This window comes from Chiloscyllium plagiosum, unplaced genomic scaffold, assembly GCF_037043375.1.
Source record: "Chiloscyllium plagiosum isolate Xiang-an unplaced genomic scaffold, Cpla_swu_hap1 HiC_scaffold_8, whole genome shotgun sequence".
In the NCBI taxonomy this organism is placed as follows: domain Eukaryota; kingdom Metazoa; phylum Chordata; class Chondrichthyes; order Orectolobiformes; family Hemiscylliidae; genus Chiloscyllium; species Chiloscyllium plagiosum.
Genome location: NW_028270146.1, coordinates 27,502,100 through 27,520,053, shown reverse-complemented (window position 1 = coordinate 27,520,053; position 17,954 = coordinate 27,502,100). Strand labels below are relative to the sequence as shown.

The 17,954-nt window shown below is 50.7% G+C and overlaps 1 protein-coding gene across 3 annotated transcripts in view; it reads right to left on the bottom strand.

Annotated features, from left to right (window-relative positions):
* The window catches only part of LOC122553415 (protein phosphatase 1 regulatory subunit 37), a 266,984-nt gene that overhangs the window by 153,699 nt on the left and 95,331 nt on the right, over positions 1-17,954 (bottom strand). For all 3 annotated transcript variants that reach the window (XM_043697155.2, XM_087989667.1, XM_087989666.1), the window contains 3 exons: positions 8,732-8,882; positions 7,907-8,062; positions 5,568-5,680 (listed from right to left, as the gene is read on the bottom strand). In XM_043697155.2, the coding sequence (XP_043553090.2) occupies positions 5,568-5,680; positions 7,907-8,062; positions 8,732-8,882 (420 nt within the window). The remainder of the gene's footprint in view (positions 1-5,567; positions 5,681-7,906; positions 8,063-8,731; positions 8,883-17,954) is intronic.

The window sequence follows — 17,954 nt, the reverse complement described above, 5'->3', positions numbered from 1 at the left end:
GGAGGGAGGAAGTGAACTTTCTGTAGTTTCAGAGGAAGGTGTTGTGGGGGATGTTGGCAATGAAGGATAAGTAGTCCAGGGTGTCCTGAAGGGAATGGTTCCAAAGAAAAGCTGACAAGGGAAGGGATAGAATATGTGTCTGCTGGTGGTATCCCACTGGAAGTGATGGTGATAGTGGCTAATGATCCTCTGGATCTGGATGCAGGTGGGATGGTGCAACTCTTTCATTATTATGGGGAGGAAAAGAGAGGGTGAGGGTTGAAGTGTGGGAAATGGGTCAGACCCAGCTGTCAACTATAGTGCTGGGGAATCCTCGATTGAGGAAGAAGGTGGACATTTCGGAAGCTCCGTCGTTGAAGTTAGCATCATCAGGACAGATGCAACAGCGATGGAGGAACTGGGAAAATGGAATCAGGTTTTTACAGGAAGCAGGATGTGAGGATACATAGTCAAGGTGATTGTGTCCTCTTTTTTTTCTTTATTTCCTTCACGATGACTTACACAGCTGTCAACCAGAGGAAAGAGATATTTTTCTTCTCTTGAAACAGAGTAAATGCAAACAAAAACTTAAAAATTCAAGTTACTATATACCTGATAGTCTAAAGGGAGCAAATTACATGTTGGTAGGAACTATTCTTGTTCAACACATTCGTATATATATTGCAACTGGGAATCTGAACTTAGGATCCAGAGCAATCTTTGTCATAGATCACGTTCTTACTGTCAAAATGCTGGACATGCAACTGACCATTCAGCACAAGTCATTTCTATCTCCTTTAAGCTCCACCAAATGACAATGATTTGTCTGCAACAGCCAACAAATTAGTCTGCTAAACAAATGCAACTATTTTTCATCTTCTAGCTGTCCTCAAGTGCAACAAACTGTACTGATATTTTTCATTACTTTTTGACTTTTATCAGACTTTTACCTTTAATGCATTCTTATTGTTGTTAAGAGCTTTCTAAATTTCACACATGTAGGCGAGATATTAAGGTTAATATCAATCATGCAAACAGATTGGGGCGAGTCCTTTCAGGCCCTATTAAGACTGAAGAAACATTATGAGAAAAAAATGATATGAAATAAATATATCCTTGCTTTAAAAAAGGATTCTTTAATAATACAAGAAACCTTGTCTGGCTCTTGCATTAGAAGCAGGAGGCATAACTGTTTATAAGGATAATAAATGCCTTGGTAACACTTTACAAGTGTCATCGTTTGAACTCAATTGACACTGCGAGCTAATTACAATAATCACAGCTTTAAGAATGTCTGCTTATCTCTCCTAATCACATAGTACAAGGTTGGCCTTTGACGCTTTTATATGAGGCATGTATTATTTAATCAAAATCTTCACAGGGAAATGGCACCCGCACGGAAGAGGGCTGCTCTTATTTTGTGTTTCCATGTGCAAGCCTTGCAATTTAATGTTAAAAAAAAATCAGTACTGGGTCTTTAATCTGTCTCCCTTCCACCTTATGTATTGTCAGATTACATGGTCGTTTTTACCTTATCAATGAATATTTTTAGCTGGGGAGCGGATACTGTCAGAGATTCTACATGAATGTCGAATAGCAGCAGGGGGTCTTCCAATATATCGTTGATGTGTTACTTTTTGGCAGTGGCGATATCACCAAAATTACAGTACTTACTGTTTAATTGCATGAGGTCAGAACCAGAGGCTTTATTTTTGCAAACAAGCAGGTTGTGTGATTAATCAATCAGGCTGTAGTGAATGGGCAGATCAAACTAGTATGTACAATCCACAGAACTGGCATTGGAATATCAGTATGTGTCCAATTATTCATAAAGGAAATGAAACAAATTAGTTCAAAAATTTGAAGAATGAACATATTGACATTTGATTGTGCTTCATTTTTCTTGTCTTTCTGTTGATTTTGATCCTAGTTAGACTTGGAGCGAATCAGTGCTGAAACACACAAGCATGTAGGACGAGATAAACAGTTTATGAATACAAGTGTATCGAATAAATACTGCAGAATTTCATGAAGAAAAATGCAGCTAAATATTTCAATCATTAAGGAGAAATATAAGTAAGCAAAATCATTCCTTTGACAGATTTTGGGGTTTATTAAAAAGCAAATAATGCAAATTGATTGTTGGCAATCCTGTTGAAACTACACTTCTGAATCAACGGCCCAAACATTGCTGTCAAAATAATGGTAGAATGAATAGCTGGCAGCATTATTTAAATGCAAATGTCTCAACAACTTCAGAAGAAAACAGATGCATGATTAAACCTGGAAGTGAAGAGTTTGTTGTTGGCAAAGAAACACTTCCCCATTAGCTTGGCGAAAATGCAACCTGCCCACTGTCTCAAATGCAATGAATGCTGCAAAGTTCCTGTAATTGCACAGTAAGCACAAAGGAAACTTGCCGCAGAAAGTTAAAGTCGTTTTTCTCAAGTCTCAGTGCCTGTTTCCCAAAATGTAAATGTTCACTACTACTGATCAAACTCTGAAAATTAGTTGCGAACTACTTTCTGTCCCTTTTGTTTTCTCTTTTAAATCTAGTCTGTCTTTCCCTCTCATCAATTTATTTCTGCATCTTATTTGACAACAAATTCCCCTTTCCTACAAAACCACAATATGACTAGTTAAGGAAATACTTCAGGTGTGCTTGCCCAATAAACTTAAATTCCTGATGTCCTGTCAAGGGGCCTGCAATGTTTCCATCTCACACTTGCAGCTTTAAGCTAAATGGAGGGCAAGGTCAAGTTTAGTTAAAGATGGGTGCCATTAATTAATAACTTACAGAAATTTTGTGACCATTCTTAATTTTCAAAGTGCTTTGTTCTGTATTATTTATTTTCACACTGGTTCAATGCAAGACATAAGGAAACATCTGCAAATATTGACAAAGCAAGCTAATATTGTTTGAAACTGGCAGCTAATGTCAAAAGAAAACTCAGATTATTTGAAGTAATATTGAAAGATTAGAATGACACAACTTGTGGTTCATTGAGGAACACCCAGCAATGAAACAACTCTGAATGAATAAAACGCAAGTATTTATGAGCCTGAAGTTAAATTAGACTCTGGAAGACAGCTTTATTTCCAGACACAGTTGCTACTTTACTGAGGAAAAGTCCAGCTTGCTGTTTAACCAACACTTAGAATGAATGTTCTCAATTTATATAATCATAATATAAATATGGATGAGGACGACCATTTGGGCTATCATATTTTATCCATTTGGCAAAACACTCTGGTTCTTCACCATGATCTATTGAATTACTTCCAAATTGCTGCTTTGACAGTATAACTCAGGACATATTCCTGCCAGGATTTTCAGAAACTTATTACAATGCATGTTCTTTTCTTTTTCAGAAAGATCCCTGTTACTTTGTCATGTGACATTGAACAAATCCTCTTTCACATAGATCTCACTCAAATATCACCTCTCTTTTCACTGCCCTCCATTGATATCACTATTCTGCAAAACATTCCCTTTAAACCCCTTGTCTACAGCTGTAAAACTCCTGGCTTTGCCATACCCACTTCCAGAATGTTCAAGCTTCCTCTATCCCAACTGAATCACAATATATCTCCACCAACCCTTCTGAAACACCCTTTCCCTTGATTTCAACTGTTCCTGCCTTCAAAGGTGTTCATGAAAACCACCCTCTCAAATCAGCTTTGGTCACTTGCCTTAACTCTTTTCTCAGAGGAGAAAGTGAGGTCTGCAGACGCTGGAGATCAAAGCTGAAACTTTATTGCTGGAACAGCACAGCAGGTCAGGCAGCATCTAGGGAACAGAAGATTCGACGTTTCGGGCACATGCCCTTCTTCAGGAGGGCATGTTCCTGAAGAAGGGCATGTGCCCGAAACGTCAAATCTTCTGTTCCCTAGATGCTGCCTGACCTGCTGTGCTGTTCCAGCAATAAAGTTTCAGCTTAACTCTTTTCTCAACCAGTGTCTGAGTCCAGTGTTTCTTCTATAATACATTTGTTACTTTGCTATTTTAAGTTATGTTTGTTATGAGCACCATCCTGACTTGGAGTTACAGTCCATTGTTTCATTAATACTGAGTCAAACTCCCTTCTTAACACCACTGTAGATATCTCTACACCCCAAGTTTAAGAAGACAGCTCATCACCATCTTGTCCAAGGCAATTCAGGGTGGACAAAGAAGACTAGCCTAGCCAGCGATGCCCATATCCCATGGACAAATAAAGGAAAAGCTCTAAGAAGTTCGAAGATAGAGCCTGGTGAAATTATTAACTCAGGAAAAAATGGTTTGCCCAAAATAGTATATCTAATTTCAAAGAGGAATGCCAGACAGAGGGTTGTTTTTCAGATGAAGGACCTGTGACCAGCAGTGTTCCACAGAGATCAGTGTTGGGTCCACCTCTGTTTGTCATTTATATATACGATTGGATGAGAATATAGGAGACATGGTTAGTAACTTTGTGGATTACACCAAATTTGGTGATATAGTGGACAGTGAAGAAGAATCTCTAAGACTACAAAGAGATCTTGATCAATTGGGTCAATGGGCTGAGAAGTGGCAGGCGGAGTTTAATCTGGATAAATGCAAGGTATTGCATTTTGGTAAAATAAATACGGGCAGCATTTATACAATTAATGGTAAGGCCCTGGGAAATGTTGTAGAAGAAAGAGACCTAGGGATTCAGGTACATGATTCTTTGAATTTTGCTTCACATTTAGATAGGGTGGTTAAGAAGGTGTTTAGCACACTTGCCTTTATTGCTCAGATCTTTTAATATAGGAATGGAGCATCATGTTGAGGTTCTGCAGGACATTGATGAGGCCTCTTCTGGAGTACTACATGCAGTTCTGGTCACCTTGCTATAGGTAAGATATTATTAAATTGCAAAGTGGTCAGAAAACATTTACCAACACGTTGCCAGGAATAGAGGGCTTGATGTATCTGGAGAGGATGAATAGACTGGGACTTTTTTCATTGAAGCATTGGAGGTTGAAGGGTGATCTTATAGAGGTTTATAAAATCATGAGGGGCATAGGTTAGGTGAATAGCAAAAGTCTTTTTCCTAGGGTGGGGAGTTCAAAACTAGGGGGCATGAAATGAACTGCCAAAGGAAGTGACAGATGCAGGAACAGTTACAACATTTATAAAGCATTTGGATAAGTACATGAATAGGAAAGGTTTGGATGGATATGGGTCATGCACAGTCTGGTGGGAGTAATTTAGTTTGGAACATGGTTGGCATGGACTAGTTGGAACAAAAGGTCTGTTTCCATGCTGTATGACTATAATTCCATTATATACCTCCTCTTACTGCTTGCTTTCAGGTACTTTGAATTGTCCCCTTTGTCCATGAGAACAAACACCAATGTAGAATTTGATGTAAATCACCAGAGAGCAGTCAGGGCTCCAGTTCAAAATCTCATCTGAAAGACAGCACCTTGACAAAACATCTCTTTTTGGCTTCAAGTAATCCTGAGACTTAAACTCAGTGTTCAAAATTTAAGACACAGCAAGTAATCTCATCAATAAGCAGATCTATTGTATGCTGTCTATATACAGAATATCACTATTATTGTTAAAATGATAAACTTACTAGAATAGCAGCTAGGTGACTCATCCCTTTATGTGTTAGTTTGTTGTTCCAAAGTATAAGTGTTTTCAGACCTTGCTTCTGTCTTTTTAGACCTTCACAGATATCTTTCAGTCCTAGAAACAGATTCAACTAGTTAACTCTCAGAACTGCCTTGTAACCTTTATGTTGTTTCTAAATCTTTCAAACGTGCCTTGATTCAGTTCTGAGTCACTGTGAAATTTTGACACATGGGTACTCAAAAGGTGAAGATTACCAGTGAGGTACTTTCATTAAAAAATGGTACTGATCTATTTTAAGTGACCTTGAATGCACCTCCCACCACTCCTTCTGGCAGCACTTTGCTCCCATGATTCTGAAACTTTGTTTCACTGATATTTGCCATACATGCTGGTGACAAGCATAGAATCTGATGATGAAAGCTCATGGCACGGTGGTAGTGTCTCCATCTTTGAGTCAGCAGGCCTGAGATCAAATCCCACTCACTCCAGAGGCCTACAATCATACAAAAGTGTCTACAATTTGAAGAATCCCACCTTGATATCAGAATCTTGATAGATTCTGATTTAGGAAAGTTAAAGACTAAACATTGCTATACTGTGTCTCACAGACTGTGAGGAATCATGCATCATAGGTGTATACATTTGTTCCTGGAATTTTACACATTAACTTGTACCAGAGTTAGTAAATGTCCCAATTTCAACGCACTGGAAAATATAATACAAACTGACCGTAAATGCACCAAGGAAAAGGAATACTGTGTAAACAATCCTGTGTGAACTAGTGGCCTTGGCTCAGTGGTTGCATTCTCTTCACTGGAACATAAAAGGTTGAGAGATGATCTTACGGAAGTTTATAAAATAATGAGGGCTATTGATAGGGTTAATGGTAGTTGTTTTTTTCTCTAGGATGGGGGAATTTCAAGGCTACAGGGACATTTTAAGGTAAGAGGAGAGAGATTTTAAAAAGTCATGAGGAGCAAATTTTTAATACATAGGGTGGTTCGTGTGTGGAATGAACTTCCGGAGGAAGTGGTGGATGTGGGTACAAATACAACGTTTAAAAGACATTTGGAAAATTCCATGAATAGAGTCATAGAGATGTACAGCGTGGAAACAGATTCTTCGGTCTAGCCCGTCCATGCCGACCAGATATCCCAACCCAAACTAGCCCCACCTACCAGCACCCAGCCCATATCCCTCCAAACCCTTCCTATTCATATACCCATCCAATTGTCTTTTAAATGTTGCAATTGTACCAGCCTCCACCACATCCTCTGGCAGCTCATTCCATACACGTACCATCCTCTGCATGAAAAAGTTGTCTCTTAGGTCTCTATTATATCTTTCCCCTCTCACCCTAAACCTATGCCCTCTAGTTCTGGACTCCCCGACCCCAGGGAAAAGATTTTGTCTGTTTATCCTATCCATGCCCCACATAATTTTGTAAACTTCTTTAAGGTCACCCCTCAGCCTCTGACGCTCCAAGGAAAACAGCCCCAGCCTGTTCAGCTTCTCTCTGTAGCTCAGATCCTCCAACTCTGGCAGGAAAGGTTTGGAGGGATTTGGACCAGGAGCAGGCAGTGAGGACTAGTTTAGTTTGGGATTCTATTCAGCATGAACTGGTAGGACCAAAGGGTGTATTTCTGTGCTGTATGACTCTATGACTCAGAAGGTTCTAGGTTAAAACCCTGATCCAAAGATGTGTGTGTGTAATCGAGGTCAGTACAGAGAGAGTTGGAAACATATCATAATTAATTTCAGTGTAAACTATATTCCATTCAGGAAGAAGACCTAAGAAGACTTGTTCTACACTGTTAAATAAAATGTAATTTTTATGGTAACTTTTACAACCTCTCAGAGTCGTACAGTGGCTTAATTTCCATAACAACTATTTGATAATGCTGCGATAATTTATTTCAATGATTTTGATTAAGGGATAAAGATTGATTGGGACATTAGGATAATTCCCCTGTTATTTTTCAATTAGTAGTGCAGAAGTCAGGGCCTCAGATTAACAATTTCAATGTTAACACTTTTGACAATGCATCACTCATTAATTGGCACATCAGCCTGGATTTTATTGCTCAACTCTTTGGAATGGGACTTTCTCAGACCTGACTCGGATGTACAAGTGACCTCAAGCCACAAGTGACACTGTAAGTCAATTCCAATGTTCCGTACTGGTCCTGGTTATCACATAGCAAATGCACCCAAAAACAACAAATGATTGCGATACAGGCCAGTTTTAAAGTGGAATCAAAGTGACCAGAAAATGAAACATGTTCCAAGTTACTTAATCCATTGTTAAGATTCATTGTTTACTGTACCACTACTATTTACCTGTGTCGAAGATACAATTGTTTTTAAGGTCTAACAGTCTTATGGTACAGTTAGATTGCAACAGCTCTCGCAGGTACATGGAGTCCTGAACGCTGTTCAGGTTGTTGTCTGCCAAGTAAAGTTCCTGTAGCATTTGGTTCACATTCAGGGCAGAAACTGTGGGAAGTCAGACAGGAAGCAACAGATTCAGCTGCATGAAATTAGCAAAATATGAAGATGAGTTCTCAAAAAGTCTGGGCATTGATATGAAATCTCAAGAGGCCTAACCTGCTGGATCTTACATTTCATAATACAATCACAGAAAATTCCATTCTGCATATTTCTAATGGAATCATTAACCCAAGGGTTAACAATTGCATTAAAATAACACAAAGAGTTTTACGTGAGCACACTCAGTAGTGTGTTACTGGAGTTAATTATATTCCTTAATGTTCTACTTATTCTTTACATCCTGTGTAGAAGTCTTTACTTTTATGATTTGGTTTGATTTGAAGTTCTTAAAGATTGATATTTTAATGATAAAGATGCAAAAGGCTAATCCAAATGACACTCGTCTGATTTATAAGCCATTTCAGTGGTATATCTCCCCCATCATAGCATTCCCTCCCACCAAGCCTCACAGCAAGAAATAGTTATTTTTACATGCGGCATCAATATAAAATACTCCACATTAAAGGCTAGTTCCAGGAATAATCTCTTTAATGAGAGCCCCAGCCCCAAAGTAATGCGGGCACCCTTCTTCTAACATGGTCAAATGGTCCTTTTCTCACAGTATGCCATCTTTACAGCCTGTGAAAGCAAGAGTAAGAGGAGACAAAAATATACCTAGTAGCATCAGAGGCCGCCCACTTAAACTGGCATTATCCAAACGTAAAACCCTCAGATGACTGTTGAACTTCAGGCCTTGTGCCACAGAGCGTGCATTGTGCTCCATCAAGGGAATGCCACAGGCCGCAAACTCTTTCAAACTGCTACTCTAAGGAAAGAAAAATATCCTGTTTATTTAAACTGGCAAAATGGTCTGAATCCAGATTGTAAAGGTTTTCCGTTGCACATATTCTGGTATAGCCCTAATTGGCAAACATAACAACTGTGCATAATCAGCAAATTGTACGAAATCTGCCCATGAACTTCTGGTAAAGTGGCAGCGGAGTAAGATGCTCCAGCTGAAACTCGTTCATTCTGTGTAGTGGAGTGGTGGTTAGTGTCCTGCTGTGGGAGTGGGGGTTAGTGCCCCAGTATGGGAGTGGGTGTTAGTGCCCTGGTGTGGGAGTGGGGGTTAGGGCCCTTGTGTGGGAGTGGGGGTTAGTGCCACGGTATGGGAGTGGGGGTTAGTGCCCCAGTATGGGAGTGGGTGTTAGTGCCCTGGTGTGGGAGTGGGGGTTAGTGCCCCGGTGTGAGGGTGGGGGTTAGGGCCCTTGTGTGGGAGTGGGGGTTAGTGCCCCAGTGTGTGAGTGGGGGTTAGAGCCCTTGTGTGGGAGTGGGGGTTAGTGCCCCGGTGTGGGAGTGGGGGATAGTGGCCCGGTGCGGGAGTGGGGGTTTGTGCCCCGGTGCGGGAGTGGGGGTTAGTGCCCCGGTGTGGGAGTGGGGGTTAGTGTCCTGCTGTGGGAGTGGGGAATAATGCCCTAGTATAGGAGTGGGTGTTAGTGCCCCCTTGTGAGAGTGGGGGTTAGTGCTCCCGTGTGAAAGTGGGGGTTAGTGCCCCAGTGTGGGGGTGTGGGATAGTGCCCCAGTGTGCGAGTGGGGGTTAGTGTTCCAGTGCGGGAATGGCGGTTAGTACCCCCGTGTGAGAGTGGGGGTTAGCGCCCCAGTATGAGAGTGGGTGTTAGTGCCCCCTTGTGAGAGTGGGGGTTAGTTCCCCCATGTGGGAGTGGGTGTTAGTGCCCCAGTGTGGGGGTGGGGGTTAGTGTCCCAGTGTGGGAGTGGGGGATAGTGCCCCAGCGTGGGAGTGACAGTTAGTGCCCCAGTATGGGAGTGGGTGTTAGAGTCGTGGTGCGGGAGTGGGGGGATAGTGCCCCAGTGTGAGAGTGGGGGGTAGTGCGCTGGTGCAGGAGTGGGGGTTAGTGCCCAAGTGTAGGAATAGGGCTTAGTGTCCCGGTGTGGGAGTGGGGATTAGTGCCCCGGTGTAAGAGTAAGGGTTAGTGCCCCGGTGTGGGAGTGTGGGTTAGTGCCCTGCTGTGGGAGTGGGGGTTAGTGCCCTGGTGTGGAAATGGGGGTTAGTGGCCCTGTGCGGGAGTGGGGGTTAATGCCCTGCTGTGGGAGTGGGGGTTAGTGCCCTGCTGTGGGAGAGGGAATTTAGAGCCCCGGTGTGGGAGTGGGGTTTAGTGCCCAGGTATGGGAGTGGGGTTTAGTGCCCCTGTGTGGCAGTGGGGGTTAGGGCCTTGGTGTGTGTGGGGGTTAGTGCCCCAGTGCGGGAGTGTGGGTTAATGCCCTGCTGTGGGAGTGGGGGTTAGAGCCCCGCTTTAGGAGTGGGTGTAAATGCCTTGGTGTGGGAGTGGGGGTTAGTGCCCCGGTTGGAGTGGAGGTAAATGCCCCGGTGTGGGAGTGGGGTTTAGTGCCCTGGTGTGAGAGTGAAGGTTAGTGCCCCGGGGTGCAAGTGGGGTATGGTGCCACTGTGTGGGAGTGGGGATTAATGCCCCGGTGCGGGAGTGGGGGCTACTGCCACAGTATGGGAGTGGGGGTTAGTGCCTAGGTGCGGGATTGGGAGTTAGTGCCCGGTGTGGGAGTGAGGGTTATTGCCCCGGTGTGAGAGTCGGGGTTAGTGCCGGTGTGGGGGTTAGTGCCCACTTTGGGAGTGGGGGTTAGTGCCCCGCGTTAGGAATGGGGTTTATTCCCCCGGTGCGGGAGTGGGGGATAGTGCCCCAGTATGAGAGTGGGTGTTAGTGCCCCAGTGTGGGGGTGGGGGTCAGTGCCCCAGTGCAGGAGTGGGGGAAAGTGCCCCAGTGTGGGAGTGGCGGTTAGTGCCCCAGTATGGGAGTGGGTGTTAGTGTCCCGGTGCGGGAGTGGGGGGATAGTGCCCCAGTGTAAGAGTGGGGGGTAGAGTGCTGGTGCGGGAGTGGGGGTTAGTGCCCAAGTGTGGGAATAGGGCTTAGTGTCCCGGTGTGGGAGTGGAAGTTAGTGCCCCCGTGTGGGAGTGGGGGTTAGTGCCCCAGTGTGAGAGCAGGGGTTAGTGCCCCGGTGTGGCAGTGGGGGTTAGTGCCCTGGTGTGGGAATGGGGGTTAGTGCCCAGATGTGGGAGTGGGGTTTAGTGCCCAGGTGTGGGAGTGGGGTTTAGTGCCCCTGTGTAGGAGTGGGGGTAAGGGCCCTGGTGTGTGAGTGGGGGTTAGTGCCCCAGTGCGGGAGTGCGGGTTAATGCCCTGTTTGGGATTGGGGTTTAGAGCCCCGGTAGGAGTGGGGGTAAATGCCTTGGTGTGGGAGTAGGGGTTAGTGCCCCGGTTGGAGTGGAGGTAAATGCCCCGGTGTGGGAGTGGGATTTAGTGCCCCGGTGTGCGAGTGGAGGTTAGTGCCCCGGGGTGCAAGTGGGGTTTAGTGCCACTGTGGGGGAGTGGGGATTAGTGCCCCGGTGTGGGAGTGGGGGTTAGTGCCTAGGTGCGGGATTGGGAGTTAGTGCCCGGTGTGGGAGTGAGGATTATTGCCCCGGTGTGAGAGTGGGGGTTAGTGCCACCGTGGGGGAGTGGGGGTTAGTGCACGCTTTGGGAGTGGGGGTTAGTGCCCCGCTTTAGGAGTGGGGGTTAGTGCCCCGGTGTGGGAGTGGGGTTTATTCCCCCGGTGTGGGAGTGGGGGATAGTGCCCCAGTGTGGGGGTGGGGGTTAGTGCCCCAGTGCGGGAGTGGGGGTTAGTGCCCCCGTCTGAGAGTGGGTGTTAGTGCCCCTTTGTGAGAGTGGGGGTTAGTGCCCCAGTGTGGGGGTGGGGGTTAGTGCCCCAGTGTGGGAGTGGGGGATAGTGCCCCAGTGTGGGAGTGGGGGTTAGTGCCCCAGTATGGGTGTGGGTGTTAGTCTCCCGGTGCAGGAGTGGGGTGATAGTGCCCCAGTGTGAGAGTGGGGGTAGTGTGCTGGTGCTGGAGTGGGGGTTAGTGCCCAAGTGTGGGAATAGGGCTTAGTGTCCCGGTGTGGGAGTGGGGATGAGTGCCCAAGTGTGGGAGTGGAGGTTAGTGCCCCTGTGTGGGAGTGGGGGTTAGTGCCCCCGTGTGGGAGTGGAGGTTAGTGCCCCGGTGTGAGAGTGGAGGTTAGTGCCCCGTCATGCAAGTGGGGTATGGTGCCACTGTGTGGGAGTGGGGATTAGTGCCCCGGTGCGGGAGTGGGGGCTACTGCCACAGTATGGGAGTGGGGGTTAGTGCCTAGGTGCGGGATTTGGAGTTAGTGCCCGGTGTGGGAGTGAGGGTTATTGCCCCGGTGTGAGAATGGGGGTTAGTGCCACCGTGGGGGAGTGGGGGTTAGTGCTCGCTTTGGGAGTGGGGGTTAGTGCCCCAGTGTGGGAGTGGGGTTTATTCCCCCGGTGCGAGAGTGGGGGCTAGTGCCTGGTGTGGGAGTGGGGGTTAGTGCCCAAGTGTGGGAATAGGGCTTAGTGTCCCGGTGTGGGAGTGGGGATTAGTGCCCCCGTGGGAGAGTGGGGGTTAGTGCCCCGGTGTGGGAGTGGGGGTTAGTGCCCCGGTATGAGAGTGGAGGTTAGTGCCCCGGGGTACAAGTGGGGTATGGTGCCACTGTGTGGGAGTGGGGATTAATGCCCCGGTGCGGGAATGGGCGCTACTGCCACGGTATGGGAGTGGGGGTTAGTGCCTAGGTGCCGGAGTGGGGGTTAGTGCCCACTTTGGGAGTGGGGGTCAGTGCCCCGCTTTAGGAGTGGGGTTTATTCCCCCGGTGCGGGAGTGGGGGATAGTGCCCCAGTATGGGTGTGGGTGTTAGTGCCCCAGTGTGGGGGTGGGGGTCAGTGCCCCAGTGCAGGAGTGGGGGAAAGTGCCCCAGTGTGGGAATGGCGGTTAGTTCCCCAGTATGGGAGTGGGTGTTAGTGTCCCGGTGCGGGAGTGGGGGGATAGTGCCCCAGTGTAAGAGTGGGGGGTAGTGTGCTGGTGCGGGAGTGGGGGTTAGTGCCCAAGTGTGGGAATAGGGCTTAGTGTCCCGGTGTGGGAGTGGGAGTTAGTGCCCCCGTGTGGGAGTGGGGGTTAGTGCCCCAGTGTGAGAGTAGGGGTTAGTGCCCCGGTCTGGGAGTGGGGGTTAGTGCCCTGCTGTGGGAGTGGGGGTTAGTGCCCTGGTGTGGGAATGGGGGTTAGTGCCCAGATGTGGGAGTGGGGTTTAGTGCCCCGGGTGCAAGTGGGGTTTAGTGCCACTGTGTGGGAGTGGGGATTAGTGCCCCGGTGTGGGAGTGGGGGCTACTGCCACGGTATGGGAGTGGGGGTTAGTGCCACAGTGGGGGAGTGGGGGTTAGTGCCCGCTTTGGGAGTGGGGGTTAGTGCCCCGCTTTAGGAGTGGGGGTTAGTGCCCGGTGTGGGAGTGGGGTTTATTCCCCCGGTGCAGGAGTGGGGGATAGTGCCCCAGTGTGGGGGTGGGGGGTGGTGCCCCAGTGCGGGAGTGGGGGTTAGTGCCCCCGTCTGAGAGTGGGTGTTAGTGCCCCTTTGTGAGAGTGGGGGTTAGTGCCCCAGTGTGGGGGTGGGGGTTAGTGCCCCAGTGTGGGAGTGGGGGTAGTGCCCCAGTGTGGGAGTGGGGGTTAGTGCCCCAGTATGGGTGTGGGTGTTAGTCTCCCAGTGCGGGAGTGGGGTGATAGTGCCCCAGTGTGGGAATAGGGCGTGGTGTCCCGGTATGGGAGTGGGGATTCGTGCCCCAGTGTGGGAGTTCGGGTTAGTGCCCCCGTGTGAGAGTGGGGGTTAGTGCCCCCGTGTGGGAGTGGGGGTTAGTGCCCCAGTGTGAGAACAGGGGTTAGTGCCCCGGTGTGGGAGTGGGGGTTAGTGTCCTGGTGTGGGAATGGGGGTTAGTGCCCAGATGTGGGAGTGGGGTTTAGTGCCCAGGTGTGGGAGTGGGGTTTAGTGCCCCTGTGTAGGAGTGGGGGTTAGGGACTTGGTGTGTGAGTGGGGGTTAGTGCCCCAGTGCGGGAGTGTGGGTCAATGCCCTGCTGTGGGATTGGGGGTTAGAGCCCCAGTAGGAGTGGGGGTAAATGCCTTGGTGTGGGAGTAGGGGTTAGTGCCCCGGTTGGAGTGGAGGTATATGCCCCGGTGTGCGAGTGGAGGTTAGTGCCCCGGGGTGCAAGTGGGGTTTAGTGCCACTGTGTGGGAGTGGGGATTAGTGCCCCGGTGTGGGAGTGGGGGCTACTGCCAAGGTATGGGAGTGGGGGTTAGTGCCTAGGTGCGGGATTGGGAGTTAGTGCCCCGGTGTGGGAGTGAGGATTATTGCCCCGGTGTGAGAGTGGGGGTTAGTGCCACCGTGGGGGAGTGGGGTTTAGTGCCCGCTTTGAGAATGGGGGTTAGTGCCCCGCATTAGGAGTGGGGTTTAGTGCCCCCGTGTGGGAGTGGGGTTTATTCCCCCGGTGCGGGAGTGGGGGAAAGTGCCCCAGTGTGGGGGTGGGGGTTAGTGCCCCAGTGCGGGAGTGGGGGTTAGTGCCCCCGTCTGAAAGTGGGTGTTAGTGCCCCTTTGTGAGAGTGGGGGTTAGTGCCCCAGTGTGGGGGTGGGGGTTAGTGCCCCAGTGTGGGAGTGGGGGGTAGTGCCCCAGTGTGGGAGTGGGGGTTAGTGCCCCAGTATGGGTGTGGGTGTTAGTCTCCCGGTGCGGGAGTGGGTGATAGTGCCCCAGTGTGAGAGTGGGGGGTAGTGTGCTGGTGCGGGAGTGGGGGTTAGTGCCCAAGTGTGGGAATAGGGCTTAGTGTCCCGGTGTGGGAGTGGGGTTTAGTGCCCCAGTATGGGAGTGGGGGTTAGTGCCCCCGTGTGAGAGTGGGGGTTAGTGCCCCCGTGTGGGAGTGGAGGTTAGTGCCCCGTCATGCAAGTGGGGTATGGTGCCACTATGTGGGAGTGGGGATTAGTGCCCCGGTGCGGGAGTGGGGGCTACTGCCACAGTATGGGAGTGGGGGTTAGTGCCTCGGTGCGGGATTTGGAGTTAGTCCCCGGTGTGGGAGTGAGGGTTATTGCCCCGGTGTGAGAGTGGGGGTTAGTGCCACCGTGGGGGAGTGGGGGTTAGTGCTCGCTTTGGGAGTGGGGGTTAGTGTCCCGCTTTAGGAGTGGGGGTTAGTGCCCCAGTGTGGGAGTGGGGTTTATTCCCCCGGTGCGAGAGTGGGGGCTAGTGCCTGGTGCGGGAGTGGGGGTTAGTGCCCAAGTGTGGGAATAGGGCTTAGTGTCCCGGTGTGGGAGTGGGGATTAGTGCCCCCGTGTGAGAGTGGGGGTTAGTGCCCCGGTGTGGGAGTGGGGGTTAGTGCCCTGGTATGAGAGTGGAGGTTAGTGCCCCGGGGTGCAAGTGAGGTATGGTGCCACTGTGTGGGAGTGGGGATTAATGCCCCGGTGCGGGAATGGGCGCTACTGCCACGGTATGGGAGTGGGGGTTAGTGCCTCGGTGCCGGAGTGGGGGTCAGTGCCCCTCTTTAGGAGTGGGGTTTATTCCCCCGGTGCGGGAGTGGGGGTTATTGCCCCGGTATGAGAGTGGGGGTTAGTGTCACCGTGGGGGAATGGGGGTTAGTGCCCGCTTTCTGAGTGGGGGGTTGTGCCCCAGTGTGGGGGTGTGGGATAGTGCCCCAGTGTGCGAGTGGGGGTTCGTGCTCCAGTGCGGGAATGGCGGTTAGTACCCCCGTGTGAGAGTGGGGGTTAGCGCCCCAGTATGAGAGTGGGTGTTAGTGCCCCCTTGTGAGAGTGGGGGTTAGTTCCCCCATGTGGGAGTGGGTGTTAGTGCCCCAGTGTGGGGGTGGGGGTTAGTGCCCCAGTGTGGGAGTGGGGGATAGTGCCCCAGCGTGGGAGTGGCAGTTAGTGCCCCAGTATGGGAGTGGGTGTTAGAGTCGTGGTGCGGGAGTGGGGGGATAGTGCCCCAGTGTGAGAGTGGGGGGTAGTGCACTGGTGCGGGAGTGGGGGTTAGTGCCCCGGTGTAAGAGTAGGGGTTAGTGCCCTGGTGTGGGCGTGGGGGTTAGTGCCCTGCTGTGGGAGTGGGGGTTAGTGCCCTGGTGTGGAAATGGGGGTTAGTGGCCCTGTGCGGGAGTGGGGGTTAATGCCCTGCTGTGGGAGTGGGGGTTAGTGCCCTGCTGTGGGAGAGGGAATTTAGAGCCCCGGTGTGGGAGTGGGGTTTAGTGCCCAGGTATGGGAGTGGGGTTTAGTGCCCTTGTGTGGGAGTGGGGGTTAGGGCCTTGGTGTGTGTGGGGGTTAGTGCCCCAGTGCGGGAGTGTGGGTTAATGCCCTGCTGTGGGAGTGGGGGTTAGAGCCCCGCTTTAGGAGTGGGTGTAAATGCCTTGGTGTGGGAGTGGGGGTTAGTGCCCCGGTTGGAGTGGAGGTAAATGCCCCGGTGTGGGAGTGGGATTTAGTGCCCCGGTGTGCGAGTGGAGGTTAGTGCCCCGGGGTGCAAGTGGGGTTTAGTGCCACTGTGTGGGAGTGGGGGTTAGTGCCCCGGTTGGAGTGGAGGTAAATGCCCCGGTGTGGGAGTGGGGTTTAGTGCCCTGGTGTGAGAGTGAAGGTTAGTGCCCCGGGGTGCAAGTGGGGTATGGTGCCACTGTGTGGGAGTGGGGATTAATGCCCCGGTGCGGGAGTGGGGGCTACTGCCACGGTATGGGAGTGGGGGTTAGTGCCTAGGTGCGGGATTGGGAGTTAGTGCCCGGTGTGGGAGTGAGGGTTATTGCCCCGGTGTGAGAGTCGGGGTTAGTGCCGGTGTGGGGGTTAGTGCCCACTTTGGGAGTGGGGGTTAGTGCCCCGCGTTAGGAATGGGGTTTATTCCCCCGGTGCGGGAGTGGGGGATAGTGCCCCAGTATGAGAGTGGGTGTTAGTGCCCCAGTGTGGGGGTGGGGGTCAGTGCCCCAGTGCAGGAGTGGGGGAAAGTGCCCCAGTGTGGGAGTGGCGGTTAGTGCCCCAGTATGGGAGTGGGTGTTAGTGTCCCGGTGCGGGAGTGGGGGGATAGTGCCCCAGTGTAAGAGTGGGGGGTAGAGTGCTGGTGCGGGAGTGGGGGTTAGTGCCCAAGTGTGGGAATAGGGCTTAGTGTCCCGGTGTGGGAGTGGAAGTTAGTGCCCCCGTGTGGGAGTGGGGGTTAGTGCCCCAGTGTGAGAGCAGGGGTTAGTGCCCCGGTGTGGGAGTGGGGGTTAGTGCCCTGGTGTGGGAATGGGGGTTAGTGCCCAGATGTGGGAGTGGGGTTTAGTGCCCAGGTGTGGGAGTGGGGTTTAGTGCCCCTGTGTAGGAGTGGGGGTAAGGGCCTTGGTGTGTGAGTGGGGGTTAGTGCCCCAGTGCGGGAGTGCGGGTTAATGCCCTGTTGTGGGATTGGGGTTTAGAGCCCCGGTAGGAGTGGGGGTAAATGCCTTGGTGTGGGAGTAGGGGTTAGTGCCCCGGTTGGAGTGGAGGTAAATGCCCCGGTGTGGGAGTGGGATTTAGTGCCCCGGTGTGCGAGTGGAGGTTAGTGCCCCGGGGTGCAAGTGGGGTTTAGTGCCACTGTGTGGGAGTGGGGATTAGTGCCCCGGTGTGGGAGTGGGGGTTAGTGCCTAGGTGCGGGATTGGGAGTTAGTGCCCGGTGTGGGAGTGAGGATTATTGCCCCGGTATGAGAGTGGGGGTTAGTGCCACCGTGGGGGAGTGGGATTAGTGCACGCTTTGGGAGTGGGGGTTAGTGCCCCGCTTTAGGAGTGGGGGTTAGTGCCCCGGTGTGGGAGTGGGGTTTATTCCCCCGGTGTGGGAGTGGGGGATAGTGCCCCAGTGTGGGGGTGGGGGTTAGTGCCCCAGTGCGGGAGTGGGGGTTAGTGCCCCCGTCTGAGAGTGGGTGTTAGTGCCCCTTTGTGAGAGTGGGGGTTAGTGCCCCAGTGTGGGGGTGGGGGTTAGTGCCCCAGTGTGGGAGTGGGGGATAGTGCCCCAGTGTGGGAGTGGGGGTTAGTGCCCCAGTATGGCTGTGGGTGTTAGTCTC